Genomic DNA, 22,782 nt, shown 5'->3' with positions numbered 1-22,782 from the left:
TGGGGGAAAGTGAATGGTTGACCTTTTTCAATTTCTACGCCACTGGCGAAATTGCTATTTTAGTTCAATTTTTGGATTCTCCAATACTTTCTATGAAAATAATATACTCTTCATTCGTAACGATAAAGTCATTAGTTTTCGAGATCTTTGAAGTTAAAAATGAAATGACACGGTTATTTTGATTAATGTATTGTGTCGCTTCATTTTTAATTTCAAATATCTCGAAAACTAACCATTTTATCGTTACGAATGAACAGTATATTATTTACATAAAAAGTATTGCAAAATCAAAAATGTACACTAAAATAGCAAATTCGTCAGTGGCGTAGAATTTGGGAAGGGTCAACCAGCCACTATCCCCTGTCGTACGCTTCTGGTAGTAGCTAGAAAAGTTTATTTATCTTAATTTAGTAGGGTTTACAGTACCTAAATTTTCTGCCAAGTATGATAAGGATACGCCAAATAGTTTTAAAGTACTGGGTACAAATAATTTTTAAATTTTAATCATAATATGAATCATATCATAAATTAATCAAAATAACTGTGACGTTTCATATTTAACTTCAAATATCTCGAAAACTAATGACTTTATCGTTACCAATGAAGACTTTATTATTTACGTAGAAAGTATTGGAGAATCTAAAAATGGCACTAAAACAGTAATTCCTCCAGTGGCGTAGAATTTGAGAAGGCTCAACCATCCACCATCCCCTGTCGTACGCCTCTGGTAGTAGCTAGAAACGTTTGTTTATCGTAATTTAGTAGGGTGTCTAGTAGTCGCACTTTTTGCCAGGTATGAAAAGGATGCATCGAATAGTTTTAAAATGCTGAGCAAAAATAGTTTTTAAATTTTTAGATAAAACACCCTGTAACTCAGTAAGCAACCACATTTTATTTAAGTAATTCAGGTTAAATCTTCGTATTTTGTGCTAAGGTTTCTCCAGTTACTATATGGACAATTATTAATGAAACACCCTGTATAGATATTATATTGCGCAGATTTGTTTTCCATTTCGATATAAGTATATTATACACTAAATACAATAATATAAACACCGACCAAACAAGACAGTTATTCGACACGAACAACTAGCAATGGCAAAATGCATTCAATGCAAGAGCTCACCGAACGGGCGAACGACAACACTGTGGTTGGTGACGTCAGACCCCAACTCGCGCTTTTGAAGTTGTTTGAAACGGAAATTTTGGGCGCGGAACTATTATCAGTTATTGTACGTACACTACATTGTTAAGATGTAATATTTTGAATATAACATTTTTAAACATTAATTAACAATTTTATGCAAAAATATTTTTATGTGCAAGTTCCCTATTCTTCCAATCTCATCAGTACTACCTCATCCCTAAAGAAAAATCGAAAATTAGAATTTAGCATAGAATTTTTCGTTTCATATATTTCCTACTATATGATATGCCATTACATAGTACGTTCTTTAAAGGTAAAATATTGCAAAACCTCTAAATTTTAAAGAACTGCTTGGATTGACATGAAATTTGGCATACGCATAGCTAACATGTCAAAGAAAAAAAGTGATATGGTGCCGATGTGTGCTTTTGCCCTGGGGGGTGACTTTCACCCCATCTCGGGGGTGAAAAAAATATATGTCCAAAGATAAGTCCCGAAATGGATAAACTGACTAATTTTAAGCAACTTCTGTTTTATACAGTTTTTTCACCAAATCAATACTTTTCGAGTTATTTGCAAGTGAATATGTTAATTTTTCTACAAAATAACCACATTTTCAGACGGTTTTTCGCAAATAACTCAAAAAGTATTTGGTCGAAAAAAAATTCTTATCAAAAATATAGCATGTAAAAAAGTAAAAACATGGTGTATATAATACTATACCTAGTAGAAGCAGAGTTATAGCTAATGAAATATAGGTTCATATTCGTCAAATTCCAAATCGAATACATATTTTAACGTGCCATAACCAAAAAACGAAGCACTTTTTTGGGAAAAACTCTTAACTTTTTTAAAGTGTTTAAAAAATGCTTATTTTTGTTTTTTAAAAAATTGTTTAGCATCAAAAGTAAACAAGTTACGCTCAAAATAAAGTTGATCCCTTTTTTGGGTAAGAAATCGGGAAAATCGCCCCCAATTAGCATTTCAAATGAACTTAATTGTTACCACTTTACAAGTTTTTTACTCGCGTATGTATTGATCATATGATCTGTAAGTTTCATCGGTTCAAAGTCCTTATTTTTGAAAGAGCTGTAGTTAAAAGGGCTTGAACGAGTCACTTATCACGAGTGTATGCAAATTTAGAAACACCGAATCTTAACCAATTTTTGTCTTACAGAAATACAAAAAAAATACAAAATATTAAGAAAAGTAAAGCCGACTTTTTTTATTGTTTAAGATTTTTGATATCTCTAACAATTTTTAAGTTATTTTGAAAAAAAGCATTTTTTTCAAAATTAAAATTTTTAAAAATTTTACTTTAAAACCAATTTTTTTTAAAATAAGCACTTTGAATCGACGAAACTTACAGTTCATATAAACACAACATAAGTAAAGTAACTTGTGAAGCGGTAACGATTAATTTCATTTAAGTTGCTAATTGGGGGGTGATCTTCCTGATTTTTTTTGCCAAAACAAAAGGGACCAACTGAGCAACTTTATTTTGAGCGTAACTTGCTTACATTTTTTGATGCTAGAAATTTTTTTTATAAAAACAAATTTTTTTAAACACTTTAAAAAAGTTGTAATGTGTTTTCCCCAAGAATGCTTCATTATTTGGATATTTCACATTGAATTATTCTACATATTTGGAATTTTTCGAATATGAACCTATTTTTCATTAGCTATAACTCTGCTTTTGCTAGGTATAGAGACCTAATATATACACCGTTTTTTTCACTTTTTTATAGGCTATAATTTTGCTAAGAGTATTTTTTTCGACAAAATGCTTACGTTTTGAGTTATTTGCGAAAAACCGTCTAAATACGTGGTTATTTTGTTGAAAAATGAACATATTCACTTGCAAATAACTCGAAAAGTATTGATTTGGTGAAAAAACTCTATAAAACAAAAGTTGCTTAAAATTAGTCAGTTTATCCATTTCGGGACTTATCTTGACCTATATGTTTTCACCTCCGAGACGGGGAGAAAGTCACCCCCAGGGCAAAAGCACACATCGGCACCATATCACTTTTTTTGACATGTTAGCTATGCGTATGCCAAATTTCATGTCAATACAAGCGGTTCTTTAAAATATACATCAAAAACCGTGAAAGAATGTACTATTCAGTATAATTCTATTTTTGAGTATCATTGACTATCTGTGATACACTATTACGTCTACTATTATTTACAGATAGTTTTTGTTTTTTGCGCACTAAATAATATCGTTTTAACCTATCAGGTTGAGTGATCTAGTAAAGAATTGAACGTCAATATTATTTAATAAAGGTGGCATTGATTATGTTAAGTGCTATATTATACTCCAGTAGATCTCTTAATATATTTTATTGCTTGTTGAGGTGAACAGTGTTTCGGATATTGCATCTTTTATTGGTAAGACTTTGCTTGTATGTATATACATAATTATTGCTCTGGTAGAATAATTTTACATTTTAAATAACACAATTTTAAGTATTATTTGACGATTCAACAATTATTCTTCTTCTTCTTGTAGTGCCTATCCGTTTCGGATGTTGGCGACCATCATGGCAATCTGTACTTTGCACACTGCTGCTCTAAAAAGATTTGTAGTGGTTGTGTTGAACCACATACGTAGATTTTTCAGCCAGGAAATCCTTCGCCTTCCTGGTCCTCGCTTTCCTTCTACTTTTCCCTGCAAGATTAGTTGCAGCAGTTTTTATTTTGATTAACAGCTCTTTTTCTTTTTTCATTCTCAGCAGATTCTCACCTTTGCAGATTAGTAATGTGATCGATCCTCAGGATTCGACGATTCAACAATTATTTTTCAAAATACAACGTGTAGGTCCATACATGTCATAAAATTTCTATCTATCTATTAGCCTTGCGACATACAATATTGGACATAGGCCTCCCCTTCGCTCCTCCATCTTTCACTATCCTGAGCCATGTGCATCCATTTTGAGCCTGCTTGGTGTTTTAGGTCATCTACCCGTCTCATCTGCGGTCTTCCTCTTTTTCGTTTATATGTCCATGGTCTCCACTCTGTAATAATTTTATTCCATCTTTCGTCTTTTTGTCTAATCGTATGACCGGCGAATTTGCATTTTAGTTTAGCTGTTTGACGAGTAGCATCATTAACTTTTGTGATATTTCTTACCCAGGAATTCCTTTTTCTATCTGACAGTCTTACGTTGATCATTTGTCTTTCCATTGCTCTTTGTGTTTTCGCAATTCTGTCCATATTCGCTTTTGTGAACGTCCATGTTTGACATCCATATGTAAGGACCGGAAGAATACATTATGACCAATGTCATAAAATTTATGAACAAAAAATAAGAAGTACTGGATTTATATTTCCTTTCATAGTTGTGAAATTGAAACTTTATCGAATGCTTTTGCAGATCTATTAAAGCTACCGGCAGTATTTCTTTATTTAATTGAACTTTTTTTAGGGCCATTTTTAGCGCGAAACTATTGTAAATAATAGATCTTCAAGCTAGAATCCTGCTTGTTCTTCGGGTTATTAGGTTCCTTATCCCTCTGGAATGTTCGATATGACTGCTATTCATCTGTAATGTTTCGTATCAGTTTTCGTGCATTTTTATGTACTGGACATTTTTTTCAATTTAGTGAATTTATTTGCTTTTTCTAATTGTTCTATTCGTGATAAACATATGACTTCCAATTGTTTGTTTGTTGGAAGATATTTATCTCTTCTCTCTAACAATGAATTCTCATAATACTCTATCCACGTGTTCTCCGAAATGCTCTGTATTTATCTTTGGAATAGTACTTTTTTCTAGGTTGTATTGTTCTTATTAACTACCTCTTGTTTTACTTTTGTATGTACATTTTTATATTGCATTGTTCTTTGTTCCTCTCCATTTCGTAATCCTTTTTAATGTAACACTTTTTATTTTGTTTTAAGTATTTTGTTTTCGATACCTATGTCCTTATTTGTCTTGGAATTAATAGAGCCTAAACACATCGAAAAGGGTGCATGGATTGAGTATCTAAAGAAGTTATATACAGAGGAACAACAAATTACGTTAGAACCACCAACACCAGAAATTACCATAAACGAAGTTCACGTAAGCAAGCATGAAGTACGAACAACATTTAGAAACCTAGAAGAACAGAAAAGCTGCCGGTAAAGATGGCATGCCAAATGGACAGTTAAAATATGGTGGAGCTACAATGACGAATCAAATGACAACATCAATTAACAAGATTTTAAGACACAATAAAATACCAAGCGAGTTAATCTTATTTCAAAAAGGGCGAAAATAAACAACCAGAAAACTACAGAGGCATCAATTTGCTAGATGGTACTACCCTGAAATTTACAACTGAAATTTGGCAAGAACGAATAAATGATTTCATAAACATATGCATAGGTATGCAACAAGGTTTCCGTACGGGAAGGTCGTGTACAGATGCAATATTGGTTATAACAGATTACAGAGGCTCGATGCACATTTGCGTGTTTTCAAGCTGCGGGCGTTTGGCTTGTTTGCAAGCCAAGTTTCCCGTCAATACACATTTGAGCGGTTTCTCAGGGTCAATCATCATCAACATCATCAGTGGCGTTACAGCTCTTTATGAGCCAAAGCCTTCTTCAGAACAATCCTCCATTCGCCCTGTCTCTGGCAACTCTTCTCCATGCTCTAATTCCAATAGATTTCAAATCATTTTCTAGGTTTTCTTGGTACCTAAGTCTCGGTCTTCCTCTTGTTCATTGTCCTATCGGTCCTCTTCGGTCAAAAACTTTTCTGACTATGGCATCTTCCTCTCGTCTGATTACATGACCTAGCCATCTAAGGCGTGCTACCTTAATGAATTTTGTACCTACTCCTGACCAGAAGTGTATCTACATAATATTTCAATGCATAAAATGTCGTTAGAAAATAGCTTTCATAAGAATAAAAATAATTTTGAAATATTGAATTTGGACATATATGTTCGGTTTATCTTGTCCTAGCTAGGAAAACATGAGCTTAGTGCATTGTCAGTTTTGATCCTCCACTTGCATTAAAATCGGTTTAATCGAAAATTAAACTTCCCACTGTATGAAATTCAATATTTATTTCTCCTATTACGTATGTAGTAGTAAACAGACAGTCCATGCTTGTGAAAATTTATCAGAGCTTGTACGGATTAATGGAGGAATATTTAGTATTTGTGTGTTGTGACACCGATATTAACACGATGTTATCGATGAAAAAACTTTCGAAGGTTTTAATGAATAAAATGACGTGGTTTAAGGATATATAATAAAAATATAATTTATTTTTATTAAACATACTCGTGAATAAGCAATTTTTCAAAAAAGATATATCTTCTATATTCTATACAACCATTTTTAAACTGTCAATTATTAATCCATATCAAGCCAGGCACTATAAATACTAAATAGAAGTTACGTACATAAAATAGGAGAGGAAAATTTTTCTTTTCGGAAAACAATAGAGAGGAAATCCCTATTTGTAGATACACAACGTTCGAAAAAAGGCCTATACCGCAAGAAACGAAGTATTTAAAAATCAAAAAATTACTCTTCTTCTTCATGTGCCGTGCTCGATTATCGAGCGTTGGCTATCAAATTGGCTATAGTAATTTTGTTCACGGCAGCTCGGAAAAGGGATGCAGGGGATCTGTTAAACCATTCTCTCAGGTTTTTAAGCCAGGACGTTCTTCTTCGACCTGGCCCTCTTCTTCAATGTTGTTTCCACATAAAAGTTTCTTTATTTTAAAGAATGCAGCTCTGGCCTTCTCTATGTATTCTAATTTCTTTGCTCATGTCCCAGTTCTCATTTAGATTACAACCAAGGTAGGTGATACTGTTAGTTCTCTCTAATTCTTCACCATAAGCTGTTACTACTTCCGGTTGTATTGGCGTCTTACTGACAACCATCACCTTGGCCGCTATTTTTAAAACTTTTTGATATACTTCACTTGTTCTTTGTCCGTCTCTTTGTCATTGTGTCCGGGAAATCTTGTAATCGATTTTAAACATACTTTTCGACTAGCTAGACATCTGAAATCTTCAGAATAGCTCAGAACTAGATGATAATGCAATATTCAACAGTTTTTACATGGATATATTGAGTTTTATTGTGAATTTAGCTCAGTGGTAGAGCATTCGAGTGCAGATCGAGAGGTCACCGGTTCAAACCCTGGTGTTCAATATTTTTTTAACCTTTTTTTAGGTTACTTTAATTATATAGCATATTAATATTTCATATTGTATTAAGTTAATATAATATTAGCTATATAATATAATAGTCAGGTAGTCCCGCTTCTCGCTGTTGCTAGCCGTGAGATCTTACCGAAACGTCGTCAAAATAATGGTTTTTCTCAAAACCAAAATTATTCAACGCGGAGTCAAACCCGGAAAACCACAGAAAGCACATATAGCTCCCGCGGAATGTGGTCTCCAGATTAGAATTGTTCTGTGCCATTTGTTTAGATCGCTTCTCAGGCCCGAACTGGCCCGCGGTGCTCCTTTTACATTTGTTACTATATATCCATTAAAAAAATTAAACGCTGAAAAAAAATTTTTTTTTTGAACTGTTACACAAATATGATGCAGCTACCATTCCCCTAAAAAATGTTTCTACTTGCTTCTGATTTCGCCGTTTGGCACCAGAAACCTACATAATGAAGCCAGTGGGTACAACAGAATATCAGATATCAGATAATCAAATAACATAGGCTATTCGGGCACCTTTCGTGGGTATCAATGTCCGCTGTTTCTGTTAATAAGTAATAAATTGCTTAGATACGACGCACGGCGTCCTCAAAGACCATTTTTACCATTCGGGCGCCTTTGTGGGTATCAATATCTGCTCCGAGGACGCGCGGCACCCTTGAAGACAATTTTTACGATTCGGGCGCCTTTCGTGGGTATCAATATCCGCTGTTTCTGTTATAATAAATTGCTTAGATGCGACGCACGGCGCCCTCGAAGACCATTTTTACGATTCGGACGCCTTTCGTAGTTATCAATATCCACGGTTTCTGTTATAATAAATAAAAAAAGCACCTCATTCTACCAGTATGGTTGTTTTCTTTCATACCTCCCATTTGACCTAACACAAGCCAACTCCGGTGCCCCACTCAGATCCTCGATCAACTCACTCACATCCTCGCGTCTCAGACCAATCAAGCTAAAAGTATCAACAAAGACTTCTGCGGCCAGTAATTTTTCGATTTTTCAAGTGTTTTCCGGCTTCGTTTCGTGGGGTATTTATAAATAATGAGAACTATCTGAAACGGAGCCGGGAAATAAGCACATAATGATTGTTTCATACTGTCTAAATTCAGTTTTTCCGAATATCTGCTTCTGCTTTCTTCTAGAACCCAACTAGTTAGTTTTTATACTTTACATTTACGTATATTGTGAATGCTGCGATGTTACTAAACTTATTTTTGTTTCAGGCTTGAAGGAATTCCATAAAGGGTAAGTTATGAGTTCATATTTGTATATTTGTAAGACATGTCATTAATACGTTTTCAAAAATCTTAAAACCTGTTTTTAAAGTTTCAAAGCTTCTCACAACATTTATTTTCGTTGATTGTCAATTTTTTTAAGCGATTTGTGAACATGGTTACTCTTATTTTTGTATAGGGAAAACAAGAAGTAAATTATATTTAAATTGCTGCATTTTGTATTAAACATGCAAAAATGGTATCTTTTTCTTCAAGCAGGAAACCCATTATGAACGCCCGGCACGGCACAGGACAGTCCAAATTCATTTGTATAGTTTTAAATACAACGTAACCCATTATGAGCGGCCGGCTCGGCCCGGCACAGGCCAGCACGCAAACGGAACGGCCAAAATTCTCCGAGGAGAATAAAATCCGTTGAAGTCGAACGGCCTGAACGGCCAGTCGGCGCCAGTGCGTCATAATTGTTGGTAATAAGTAGATATATTGTTGATTTTTTAATTGAAAACGCGTTGTTTCTTTTGAAATATGGAATTATAAAATAAAAAATTTGATTTGAGACATTCGAAAATATTTGGGAAATTTTGGATCATCTTTATGCGGGAAAAGATGATGAAAATCGCCATATTCTCTTCTTTTTTTTAATATTTCGTGAAATTTCACTTACTATTATAACCTCTTCTTCTGACGAGGTCTCCATGGCAAATGATCATTTTTCCGGTGCCGTGCCGTGAGCCGTTACAAATGGGTTTTTGGACGTGCAGGCCTGTGCTGTGCCGTGCCGGGCGTTCATAATGGGTTTCCTGCTCGTTAACCTGATGCCGGTACGTGATATCATGAAGGTATTAGTTGATTTATACAATGTTACTCCATTTATCTCAACTAAAATTCTAGCACATTCTAACAATGGAGCGCCAATATTAGCAACACTATGGTCCGTGTATCGTGTAGGAAATCTACCTCGACTCCTTTTGTCTTCTATTTAGCCTATTATTAGTTCTGATATTTGTGTTCCTAGAGCATTTTCTCTATGTTTAGCTGGATCAGTATCGATTCATTTGTTCTTCAGGTCACCCATGGTATTCTTAGTATTAGTCTCCAGCAGTACATCTCAAATACATCTACACACACCCAAACTTATATGGAATCACCATGTATTTCAAAGTAATATTTATTTATTTTGAATTATCCAGGCAGCACAAGATTGATCTCCTAAATTGGTGTCTTCACCATCAAAACTGGAACATTGGGAATTGACTATATGTTCTAGTTTCAAAAAAAGTTAGGATTTGTGTAAAATCAGATGACCCACGAAATCGTATACTTAGAGGTCGAGGAAGACAAGCAAGAACGAAAACTGTCAGATCTGTTCACAAATATACAAGGGGAAGTTTAATGTTCTATAGAGGAATTGTGATCCGTAAAAAACTCCTTTAATTTTCATCCAATCAACTTTAACTGCTCACAGGTATGTTGATAACCTGTAGTCAGGCTCTGGAGAGGTGTAACAGGAGAAAATTTAATTTTATTGCATGATAATGGACCTCTACATACCATTAGAGTGACTACAGACATCATTGAAGCAGAAGGTATCCCTTGTTTGGAGTGGCCTGCTTGCTCACCCGAGCTTAATCCTATATAGAATATTTGTGGGATATGCTTAAAAGAAAAATTAGAGCTCGCCGGGATAATCCACAAAACACTGCACGGCTAGTACAAGCTGCTCTTAAAGGATGGAGCAACCTACCACAACAAAATGTTGATAATTTGATTAGGAGCGTGCCCACGCAAACTGGAGCTTGCATAAGGACTAGAGGTGATAACACTGACTACTACAAAATACAAAAAAAAATAAATAAAAACAATTTAAACATTATTCGTTTTACATTGAAATTTTGTATACTAGTGACTTTAAAACAACTACCTTCAATTTGTTTGTTAAATACTTTTTTGTTTTATTTAATTGTTATGTATTTGTTATTAAATTGCTTTAAAATAAATATTGTTTGACTTCGTGTATTAGTTTTTTTAAATTCGCACGAAATAGTAAGAAATATCAGATGATTCCATATAAGCTTGGGTGTGTGTACATACCTTTTTAACAATGAAAGTTGGAAAAACTAGACTTCTTACCAGTCTCATTTTTTTATCGGTAGGCTTCTCCAAATTTTTGTTAATGTTGCCATAGAGCTTTTTGCAATTGCTGACCGGCGCTTTATTTCTTCAGTACATCCCCCTTGAGTTATTAAAGAGCTCAGATTCACTTTATCTCCAACGAACAGCGACATTATTTATTATCATCGTTAGATGATTTTGATTGTTGTTAGTCTGCCAATTGGGTATCATGATTCTCGTTTTGTCTCTGTTTATTTAAGACCGATCGTTAAGCTTACTTCTTCAATCCGTTGTAGCAGATGAATCAGTTCAACATATCAAGTTAAACATTTTCTTCCTCTTCAGAAAAGTGTATAAGTATTATACATGTATCTGTTTCGGAGTTGCGTTTGTTATCCCTAATGAAGTTCTAAAATGACCTATTCCAAGTATTTATGGCTTTGGTGAACAATTACCGTACAGTTGCAGACAATAACTTTGACCGTTTGGTCTGTATTTTCGCAGAATCTGCATACGCTCTATCAGTTGGCTTAGTTGGCTGGTATCTTCCGTTGGACTGTAATATCCTTTTTCAAGCTTAAAGTAAAAACCTCTAACATCGACCTCGTGCCACAACTTTTGTAAAATTTTCTCAAGAAAAGATTTTCAATATGTAATCTAAGGCCGCTTACAGACGAACCACTTTTTGAAGTCGAAGTCGGCACCAAAAAGTCGAGCGTTTCTGGTTGTCTGTCGCTACTTGAAGTCGTCATTTAACAACAATGCAAAACGCATTTCTTTTTACATACACGGTCGTTTTCTCGACTGCACTGTGTCGTCGGTTGTCGCTTCTCCCGTCGGCTGACTTCTCAATAATTGTAGCAATAATTCTCTTTTCACAGCCAAAACCACTTTGAAACGCCCGTAGCAGCGACCAAAAGTATAAGCGTGGTTGTTGATGTTGAAAGCAGTGTTGACAAAAATGGAGCCGTTCGACACTTTCAGTGCTGCAGTTCAGGCTGAACCTGCGATTTGGGATTACAAAAGTTATTCATGTAGCAACAGAAATGCAGACAAAAGCTTTACTGTCCAAACTTTGAACGGTCTTTGAAAATGGGATGCACCCAAAATTTACGTCGTTTCCTTGTTTTTCTGCGCTTTCCAAGGAGCAACAAAAGCAATGTTTCTTCGTTGGAATTCATAATTAATCTGCTTGTACAGACTACATTTTTGTTGCCGCTGTCGTCGCTAAAACTTCAAAAAGAAGTCGATCAGAACCATAGCAAACGCCGATACTAGCGACAGCCAGCTCCTTTTTGCTGGCGACTTCGACTTCAAAAAGTAGTTCGTCTGTAAGCGGCCGTACACGGGCAGCATGAGCAGTTTAAATCGATTGCTTGAAACAGCGACCGCGCGGTGAACTACATATAAGGCCGCTTACAGACGAACCACTTTTTGAAATCGAAGTCGGCAGTAAAAAGCCGCTGCCTTGTCGCTAATATCGGCGTTTGCTGTGGTTCTGATTGACTTCTTTTTGTAGTTAACAGCAGCGACAAAATGTAGTCTGTACAAGTAGATTAATTATAAATTCGAACGAAGAAACATTGCCTTTGTTGCTCCTTCGAAAGTGCAGAAATGGAAGGAAACGACGTAAATTTTGGGTACATCCCATTTTCAAAGACCATTCAAAGTTTGAATAGTAAAGCTTTTGCCTTTGCATTTCTGTTGCTATATGAATGAATCACTTTTGTAATCCTAAATCGCAGGTTCACCCTGAACTGCAGCACTGAAAGTGTCGAACGGCTCTATTTTTGTCAACACTGCTTTCAAATAGAACAAACACGCTTATACTTTTTGTCGCTGCTACGGGCGTTTCATAGTGGTTTCGTGTACAAAGAGAATCGCTACAATTTTGAGAAGTCAATCGACGGGAGGGGCGACAACTGACGCAGAAGTTGTATACTCCGGTCAACTTACGCATCCGAGGCTACAAAAATTACCATCAAGCTGAAAATTGGCAGGATTGTTCAAAATACCATCATGAATGAAATTTAAAAAGTCCTCATAAATCCGACCCGGGCTAAAAATTTTACGCGGGGTCAAAGGTCACCAAATATGGTTTTTAGCGATTTTTAGCGAAACAGTAAGTTTTATCGTAAAATTAGTACTAACAAAAAATGTAGATTAGATAATTATCTATAAAAAATGCCTTATTACTTTTTTTCCTGAGAGCCACCGTTTTTGAGATATAACGATTCAAAAAGTGGTAATCGTCATAATATGCGCATACGTTTCCACACCACCTTTGAGGTAGTGTACTTAGCGCGTTTTTTTAACGTGGTTTCCCCAGTAGGCCTATTCCACGGATCTGTTATGATTCTGTTTAATTTAAAGCTATTTAATAATTGATATTGGCAAGGGTTAAAAATGATAAAAGTTTTATAAAGCGGTATAAATTAAAAAAAAAGGGAAATTTATCAAACTGGTTCATAATTTTCTAATACTTCTGCTTCCCTTGGTCTTCTTCTCATTGTTCTTCTTCCTCTTCTTCATCTTCTAGTTCTTCTTCTTCTTGTTCTTCTTCTTCTTCTTGTTCATCCTGGGTGCAAGTAAATTGTCCCAATAATGACACATCGCATGGCTCCTCGATAGAATCAAATGAATCCTCAATTGTTGGTAATTCAACATTGGAGCACGACCGGTTTTGACAATTAGTGCATGCTACCGAACAAAACAGTCCAACTTTTTTGCAACCACATTTAGCGCTACATCCCTTTTTACAGTTGCAAAAAATTGTGTTCAGGAGTTTTTCCGGCTCAGGGGGGAGTAAAGTTTGAATTGGTTCTAATGAACTGTCGACTAATTTCCATCCCCAGTCTTTTGGATCTAGCTGATAACCAAGCCACACTTGAACTTGGTAATATACCCGAAAAAGATGTTGATGAGCAGCCGCTGAGGTTGAAAGAAGACAAGATAACTGCACTTGTTTTTTGTTTCGAGTACTTGAAAAAAAAACATGCATATCGAAACTTATCTAAGCACGTAGTTTTCTTAGGCGCTCCATACATAGAGAGAAGAAAGCTAATTCCGTTGGAAATAACTTCTTCTGGAGTTGAATTAGTTTTTTTTTAAAACTTCAGCACATTTAAGTAAATCTTGACATTTTAAAAACAGTCGTTTTACCCCTCTTGAAAAATGCAGATGTCGTATCACAGCCATTTATTGCGTGTAAAAATAGTATATGATTTTGACATTTTGCAAAAGTAGATAAACTTTTCGATGAATATATTTCCGATTGGTGTTGAGCTTTTCCAGGTTTAAAAAAAAAGATAGTTTTTTCGATAGGAGTTTACCAGTGAGTAATACGAGCAAGTCTACATCTTCACCTACAACAATAGTTGTATTTGTTAAATTGAATTGCTCTATGGCTGTTTCAATTATCATTACGTCAGCATCATTATTAGCTTGTTTTACCGATATATTTTCAGCAATAAACTTATCTTTCAGCATTGAAATGAACCGATATTTATTTGAGTATTTGCAAAAAATTTCAGTTGAGTGGTAGATACTGTCATAGATTGATCAAATAAAATATTAGAAGATGAAGATGTTGCTGAAGTTCTACGACGTTGTTCTGCAGCTTTAATATTTCTCGTCAAATCATTATAGCCATAAAATAAAGTTGTCTTTCATTATTATGTTCAAACCCTTCTGAGAAAAGAATAGGTAGGGTGATTAGATTAGCCTACGAACGTGTTTATTCCGACAAAACCCTTCTTTACTAATTGAACTAAGGGGCATAAATAAAAAGAATTATTATAAGTTAATACTTTGTCATATCAATTTACTATTTTTATTGGGATTAAGCCGTAAAATTATAATTCTTATTATTTTCGCGTTACATTCACTTTGTAAAGATTTTTTTGTTGGCACTGTAATGTAATACAGCTTATACATTGCATCCCTCGGTAGATCGCAAGCTGTATAGTAGAAACATTATCATATTTATAATCTTATAGTATTATGTGTAATATAAGTTAAGTTGACCGATAGAATATTATGTTTACTTGTATTACAGCTTCAGTGATGTATATACCTGGTGTATTAATACATATATTTAGACGATTAGAAGTCATTCAACTCTTTGAATCGTTGTATCTCAAAAACAGTGGCTCTTAAGAAAAAAACTATTAAAATATTTTTTATAGATGATTATCTAACCTACATTTTTTGTTAGAGCTAATTTTACGATAAAACTTACCGTTTCGCTGAAAATCGCTAAAAACCTTATTTGGTGAACTTTGACCCCGCGTAAATTTTTTAGCTCGGGTCGAATTTATGAGGACTTTTTAGATTTCATTAATGATGGTATTTTGAACAATCCTGCCAATTTTCAGCTTGATGGTAATTATTGTAGCCTCACTCCTATTTTTGAGTCTAACTAGACCGGTCTAGTAGTGTAGTCGAGAAAACACCCCTGTGAAAAGGAAATGCGTTTAAAGTCGCAACAAAGGGGGTCATGTGGGAAATTCTAGCTCGCCGTGATTTGATGGTGGTATTATACGTTTTTTGGGTCGCTGAATCTAATGGAAGGGGTCTGGAAGCCCAAATATGGTGCGTTTAATTGTTATTAACAAATTATGGTAAAATTGGTCATTTTTCAGGAATTATTAGCAGCCCTGTAAATAAACTGATAGTGTTAAGATCTTCTCTGGTGTATTTTTGGTCGCTGAATCGAATGCGACTAGTCGCGACTATTCAAATTATGTTCTTATTTTGTTAATAACAAAATAATTGTTTATTCGCCCAAAAGCTCGAAATAATGCGCTATCCACAGCAAGTTTGTAGGCTTTTTCATAGTATTTTTATACGCTAAATCGATAGTCACTGATAGTCGTGATAGCTTAAACCACGTTCCGACTTTGTTATTAATAAATTATTGCAAAAATAACGGTTTATAGTACGTCTACTTACGGTTTTTACTCTATTTTTAAAAAAACCACTTGGATTCACATGAAATTTATCATACACGTAGCTAACATGTTAAACAAAACAAGTGATATTGTGCCGATGTGTGAGTTTACCCTGGGGGTGACTTTCACCCCTTTTCGGGGGTGAAAAAATATACCTTTAAAATAAGTCCGGAAGTGGATAAACTAATTAATTCTAAGCAACTTTTGTTCTATAGTTTTTTCATAAGTCAATACTATTCGAGTTACTTGCGAGTGAATATGTTCATTTTTCAACAAAAAACCACGTGTTCAGTGGTTTTATAAGCAGTTTCGAACGAATGAAACTTACAGATAATTTAAATACAACATAAGTAAAGCAACTTGTGAAGCGGTAACGATTAATTTTATTTGAGATGCTAATTAGGGGGTGATTTTATCGATTTTTTTTACCAAAAAAAAAGGGACTAACTTTATTTTGAGCTTAACTTGCTTATTTTTGATACCAGATACATTTTCAAAAAACAAGAATAAAGATTTTTTTGAAACGCTTGTAACCTCGGAAACCTCTTTTTGGATGGTGTTAGAAAGGTCACCAATGGAGACACTGCGACGGCAGCCAGATGGTAGGTGGAAAGCGAGTCGTGGGTTCGAAACTAGCTTTTGGAACGTGGAAGGGAGTCAATAGAAGAAATAGGTAAAGATAAGACAAGAGAAGGTAGATTAGAGAAGAGAGATAAACAGATAAAAAGATAGATAGGTAAAATTACCTAAGATAAGAGAAGAGATACAGGGCGCCACTTAACTTTTTGGGGTTGCAAGGGGAAAATTAAGAAACCTTAGAAATGAAAACAGGTAGGTAAGGAAAGATAATGAGGTTCTGAGACCAAATACAAGAAAGGATGTAGACAGTTAATTAGTAGATATTTCGAGGTAATCTCTTATCAGGGAACTTATTAGGAGTAGATAAATAAAACACGTGAAATAAACAAAAAACAATATATTGTACAAATGGTTCACCAGAGGGGTGAGTCCCAAAAAACACAAGAAATAAAGAGAAAACAATATACACCAATCAAAACTGCACCAACAATTAATGTGTTGTGGTGTACAGTTAGAAATAAACAATGATTATGATAGAATAAATACAAGTATCACATTATAACAAAAACATGCACAATTAAAAACACAGTAAAGAGAGCCTGGTAATGAATTAAAAAAAAATCAAATCAAGCATCTATCATGAAAAATCTCTCTTTACTGTTTTAGGGCTTATCTCGAGATAACTGATATGGTAAATTTAATGATGGATAGAAAATATAAAGTACAAAGATAATAAAATTAAATGCAGAGCATACAAGGCTGCATATTTGCCATTTTAAGTAACAAACTTCCTATAGTTTAAAACTTTGTTGTTAAACGTGTCATAAATATACTGGAGTTGCTTTTTTTTACTTTCGGTAGTACCATTTAAGTATCTGTTTTTGTGGCGCTAAATTTTATTACAAATATACATGGGTTTTAACTTTTTACGATGTTGTAAAGGGATTTATGGTTTCCGGGCCATTTAGCATAGATATAATTGCATTATTCAGGACTGACTTGTTTTTCATAGTCCTTTTTTATCTCACCCGAGGCTCAAAGAATTTTTTATCATCACGAGATTTGGAAAATGCATTATTAAAGTGTTTTTATTGACAACTTACATTTATAGAACAGGTACTAAATTACATTCGTATACATTTGATCATCAAGTTCTTATCCTCATGCGGGATCGGCTTCCGTAATTACATTTCTCCAAAAGTTTCTATCTTGGTGGGCTTGGGACATACGAATAACGATCCACGTCACAGACATCTCATGCCTAAGCATCTACTACAGGTGTTCTTTGGTCTTCTATTCCTATTCATTCTAGGAATTTGTAGTTATAAATCCGAATTTAGGTCGACCTTCACCCATCTGCTCTCCGGATTAGAGAATTAACATATCGGAAAGAAACGGGAAAAATTGGGAAAAAACAGGTTTTTTCCGTTTTTTCCAGACCATTGGAAAAAATGGAAAAAATGGGAAAATTTTAAAATATTTTTTAATTGAGACTTAAGTGTACTTAAACTAAGAGACTTTAATTGTCAATTGTTTAAGTGTCAAAACCGAAACTTCAAAGATAGAAAGCATATTATTTAACCAAATTGCTCAGTGGTATATTTTTATCTGAGTTTAAATCTGAATCTTCAGACCAAGCATCTGATTCAGACTCGATCTCCGCTTTACCATTCTGAACGAATAACACAAACAACATGATTTTTGTCAGTCTCTTTTAAAAGTGGATCTGGTCTAGTATCGTAAATAAATATCTGTTTTTCGTTTATAACCAAATTTAAATGAATAGCAACAACTTATAAATTTTATCCTGTGATAACATATTTTTTTTGCTTGTATATATGAGGCCGTGTAAAGACCAGTTTCTTTCTGAAGAGGCGGAATATGGAGGTCCATTTAAAATTCGGGAGGCAATTGGCATAAGTGGCTGCGATGTACATAAACCTTGCTACCATATAACGGGATTAGTACTACATATTTGCACTATCCCATAAAGAATTTCGACTAAAAAATCCAGTTTTTGTTCTAAATTGGGCTAGATTTGCCACCACCTTCCCTACATCTAGGTTTAGGCCCAGTCTTTTCACCTCCGAATAAATAGTTATCGGGAAGTTTATCCGGCAGATTACATGTAAATCTGTCAAATAAACTTCCCGATAACTAGTTATTCGGAAGTGAAAAGACCGAGCCATAGTGAACAAGCCATTTCAGAAATGAAGTCTATGGCTTCCATTATTCTTCAGTCTTCATTCAATTATTCTTCTTTAAAGCGAGCATCAAGAGGCTGCAAAGTGAATCAGCTTAGAACAAAATTCGTAGCGTTTTTCAACATACATATATTTTAGCAAGCTTTCGATAAGAGAACTAGTCTGGTTAACTTGTTGGGGAATATTTTTGAAGTGAAAACTTCTTTAGGGACGTTGTGCGATTTTTGGATAGGGGAAAAAGCATTGAATTCGCGACCGTCATCGCTTATGCTATATATTATTTGTATGTATATATAAATTGTATAGAAGTATTTAAATTTAAAATAAATGTAAAACCTATTTTAGGATGGGAAAAAAAGAGTTATTTCGCGATCGTCATAGCGACCGTCATCTCTTCGACGAAATAAATTTTGTACGTATCTATATTATGTGTATCTATACATAAATTGTATAGAAGTATTTAAATTTAAAATAAATGTAAAACCTATTTTTCGATAGGGAAAAAGGATTTATTTCGCGACCGTCATCTCTTTGGCGAAATAAATTTTGTACGTATATGTATTGAAGTGAAAACTTCTTTAGGGAGAAGTATAGGTCAATTTTTCTTCTTCGCCTTGTTCCGGGTTCATTATTGTTTCTCTTTCTTCTTCTATATCCGTTTCTTGATACATTTCTTCGAAATACTTCTGCCATGTTTCTGCTTCTAGGGCTACATTAGCTGTCCGTTTTCTACTACCTAGCTTTAAGTATTGGTACAGTGGTTTTGAATTGTGTCTCTTATTTTCTGTTTCGATCTCGTTCATAATTTCGTCTACTTTTGTATTTTTCTTTGATTTAAACAATTTCTTTGTCTTTTTTCTTTGATCTTGGTATTTTTCTCGTTCCTCTTCTTTGCCTGTGCTTAGCCATTTCAATCTTGTTTTATTCTTTTCGTCCACTGCTAGTTTGCACTCTTCGTCAAACCAATTGCGTGTCTTGATGGTTTCCAATATTTCCATTGTTTTGTTGACTGGTCTCATGACTTCGTTGTTTGTTACATGCTCGGTCCATGATATCTTCAGGATTCTTCTATACACCACTTTTTCGTATGCTTCGAATGCTTCCAACTTTTTAGTAGTCGACGCGTTAAGTGCCCATGCTTCTATCCCGTAAAGCAGAGTCGAGAAAATATAACACCTTGCCAGCCATTGTATTTATCCGACACAGTAAGAACAGAGAGGAGACATTGATGAACGGATAAAAAAACGACGGGTAGAATGTAATGACCATATAGATATTATGTACTTATTAAGGACAAAGTACTAAAATCATCGACATTCTAAAGTGGGAAGGATAATTGGACCAACCACGAAAACTGTGGAGTGATATACAAACAAGCATATTATTATACAATCAAGCGGCACGCTTAGAACGTAACTAACAAACAAAAAGGATAAAAATAACTTTCTGACATAAATGATCAGTTTACAACTTGTTCATTCTGTGTTATTATAGCCGAATGCGTATACAGAATAATTAAACTTCATATTTACGTGTAGATCTTGCATCTTTAATACATAATGATGAAGATTTTATAATATTTTGTTATAATGTTTTATTATTATACAATGTTATATGTTTTGTTATTATACAATGTTGCAAGCTGCAGAAATTTGCATTATTTATTTATGTAAACGTTTTGACCGTTTAAAGATAGATGGGATAGTGATATAGAGATATTTGATTACGTGGTTAAAAATTAACGACCTTTCCAATGACCAACTGTGTTTATGTGCGTAAATTTATTATTCCAAGGTTTTTAGCAAATACCTGGTGTCGTGAGAATTTTTAATGACTAAAGGTCTAAAATTCAGTTTTAAATATTAACGGTTATTTTATGGAAGTATATAACTTTTATATGAGCACTAACAAGGACAAGATTATTCAGTAAACGGAACCAATTTATGCAAGTTTTACTATTCTATTACATATGAATTATGAAGGCTAACAAAAGCCAAAAGCGTAAATTATAACTATTAAAACGATTATGGTGGTATTTTGTTGTCGTACTTGGGTAGCCGTAACCGTAACACGTAATAACAATGTATTTTGCAACTTCACCATCTTTCTCTAAGAATTATTTAGTAATTTAGTCGATATTGAACTGACATTTACTTTACACGTGAAGAATACAGTTAATAAGACAAAGCTTATACAGAATAAGTTAGCCGGACTAAAAGGAAAGAGCTCATGCCAGGGATCACACTAAGACTAAGCGAAATCCAGGAAGCGATGAAGAAGATCAAAAACAACAAAGCACCAGGAGAAGATGTAGTCGTAATAGAAGCTATAAAGATGGGCGGACGTGCCCTTCTCAACCAAATAAATAATTTGTTTAACTAATAATTGATGTATTCGACCGTTACTTGATGGAAGTTCATTTTATCTAACAATAAAACACTGAAAACGTTTGTTTTCTATACTTCCACAAAATTTATTACAACTATGTTAGTACAGCAGTACAGCAGAGTGCCTTTCTCAGTAATACAAATAGAATAGCAGTAAACAATGGCTATAAGAACAAACAATTAATAAAATTTTAAACCAAAAACTCCATAAGAAAGCCCTGAAATTAGTCTATCCACCACTACAGAAAGAACCCAGTATCTTCTGCTCTATCACATATACTGGCAAGATAACAACAAAAATAGCCAGATATATAAAAAAGAAAGGAATAACACTAGCTTTTAGAACTAAAAGCAACTTAAGCAAATATATTAAGAACAATAAGAGCCGAAGAGAACACAACTACAGAGTGGTGTTTACAAACTAACTTGTGGTGACTGTCCGAAAACTTAAATCGGTCAAACTGGCAGAACCTTTGACAAACGGATAGCAGAACACAAAAGGGCTTTCAACAATAGAAAAACAAGACACTTCAACATACGCACTTCACCGTCTAGATTCTAGATCATAATCATTCTTTTAATGAAGAGTTTCAAATTCTGGATATTCAAAATAAAGGCCTTAAATTATCTTTATTAGAATCTATGGAAATTAATAAATTGAAAAATACCTTTTCGCTTTCTCATTCTGTATTTCGCAAATAATTTCTTTTTACTCACTAATTACCTACATACTTCGCCCAGCATAATCATTTGATTCTTCACTTGTTCATATCCATTTTTCCTTTCCAACTTATTCATTAGCTTTAATTTTTCATTTTAATTTTTGCCACCCACTGCTGCTATTACTTATCTAACATTGCGCCTGTCCTCATTTTTCTAATATTCTAACTTTCGTTGGCTGGAAAATATTATCTGGACCAGAGAGTATTTGATTATAAGTAGATTAGTTTCATATTCATCATCATTTCAATATTTTCTTCATTTATCTGTTTTCCTACCTTATATATTTCAGTATTTTTTCAAAGCAGAATAACAATTAAACAAGTTCAGTGTAGCTCAAGTCCAAGAACCTAGAAATAGGTATGGATTAATTATATCCAGTGCTCCAAAATTATTGTCATCATAGTGGGCTCTGAAGGAGAGAGATAGCTATATAGCGCATGTCTATCATTAATTCAGATATACTTGCCAGTTTACTTCAACTTTGACTATGTTCAGATATACTTGTCAGTGTACGTCAACTTTGACTTTTCAAGTTTTAGTAAACAAAATTATTATTAAAAACGGTTTTCACGGATGAACAAAAGCGATCTATGCTCGAAATATATTTTAGAAAGGCCAAAGAATTAACGGAGAATGGGTTTACTCCAACCGAGATGCTTTTGAAGATTTTGTTGGAGAATTTCCAATGTTGCAGTTCATTATGACATCTTTTGCAGAACTATTCGTCGCGTTGTGAATGTTTATAGAGAAATTGGAAGCGTAAGTCACGTCAGGGGCAGGCAGGTCTAATGAAGTGCGAACTGAAGAAAACATGGAACTGGTCAGAACAGTTATTGTAGATCAACCACATGCATTAATTCGGCATTTACATCAACAGATAGATCTTTCATATGGAACTTGCCAGCGTATGCTTAAGCAAGATACACATTTTCATCCGTATCGTTTACAAGCCTTAAATGACATCACCCTAAACGACTATCCCCAAACGCTAGCCTTCTGTAATTGGTTTCTGAACAATCTCAATAATAATGATGATGTATTAAACAAATACATGATAATAACTAAGAAAACAAAAATACAAACAAGCATAAATTTGGGAAATGTACCGATAGAAAGGGTTGATGAATATAAATACCGAGGAACCTGGATTTCAGAGAAAAATGATCAAACAACAAAAATAAGGACTAGGATAGAAATAGCAAGAAATGCGTTTATAAAAATGAAAACAGTTCTCTGCAACAAAG

At 34.2% G+C, this 22,782-nt stretch overlaps 2 protein-coding genes across 2 annotated transcripts in view; both read left to right on the top strand.

Annotated features, from left to right (window-relative positions):
- The window catches only part of LOC114341705 (insulin-like receptor), a 523,292-nt gene that overhangs the window by 193,262 nt on the left and 307,248 nt on the right, over positions 1 to 22,782 (top strand). The window contains exon 3 of the mRNA XM_050641373.1: positions 8,570 to 8,591. The gene's annotated coding sequence lies outside the window, so the exon portion shown is untranslated. The remainder of the gene's footprint in view (positions 1 to 8,569; positions 8,592 to 22,782) is intronic.
- The window catches only part of LOC126878591 (uncharacterized), a 91,968-nt gene that overhangs the window by 40,815 nt on the left and 28,371 nt on the right, over positions 1 to 22,782 (top strand). Inside the window, exon 3 of the mRNA XM_050641399.1 lies at positions 8,570 to 8,591. Coding sequence (XP_050497356.1) covers positions 8,570 to 8,591 — 22 coding nt within the window. The remainder of the gene's footprint in view (positions 1 to 8,569; positions 8,592 to 22,782) is intronic.

Source organism: Diabrotica virgifera, chromosome 10, assembly GCF_917563875.1.
Source record: "Diabrotica virgifera virgifera chromosome 10, PGI_DIABVI_V3a".
Taxonomy (NCBI): domain Eukaryota; kingdom Metazoa; phylum Arthropoda; class Insecta; order Coleoptera; family Chrysomelidae; genus Diabrotica; species Diabrotica virgifera.
This window is presented reverse-complemented; position numbering and strand designations above follow the sequence as displayed.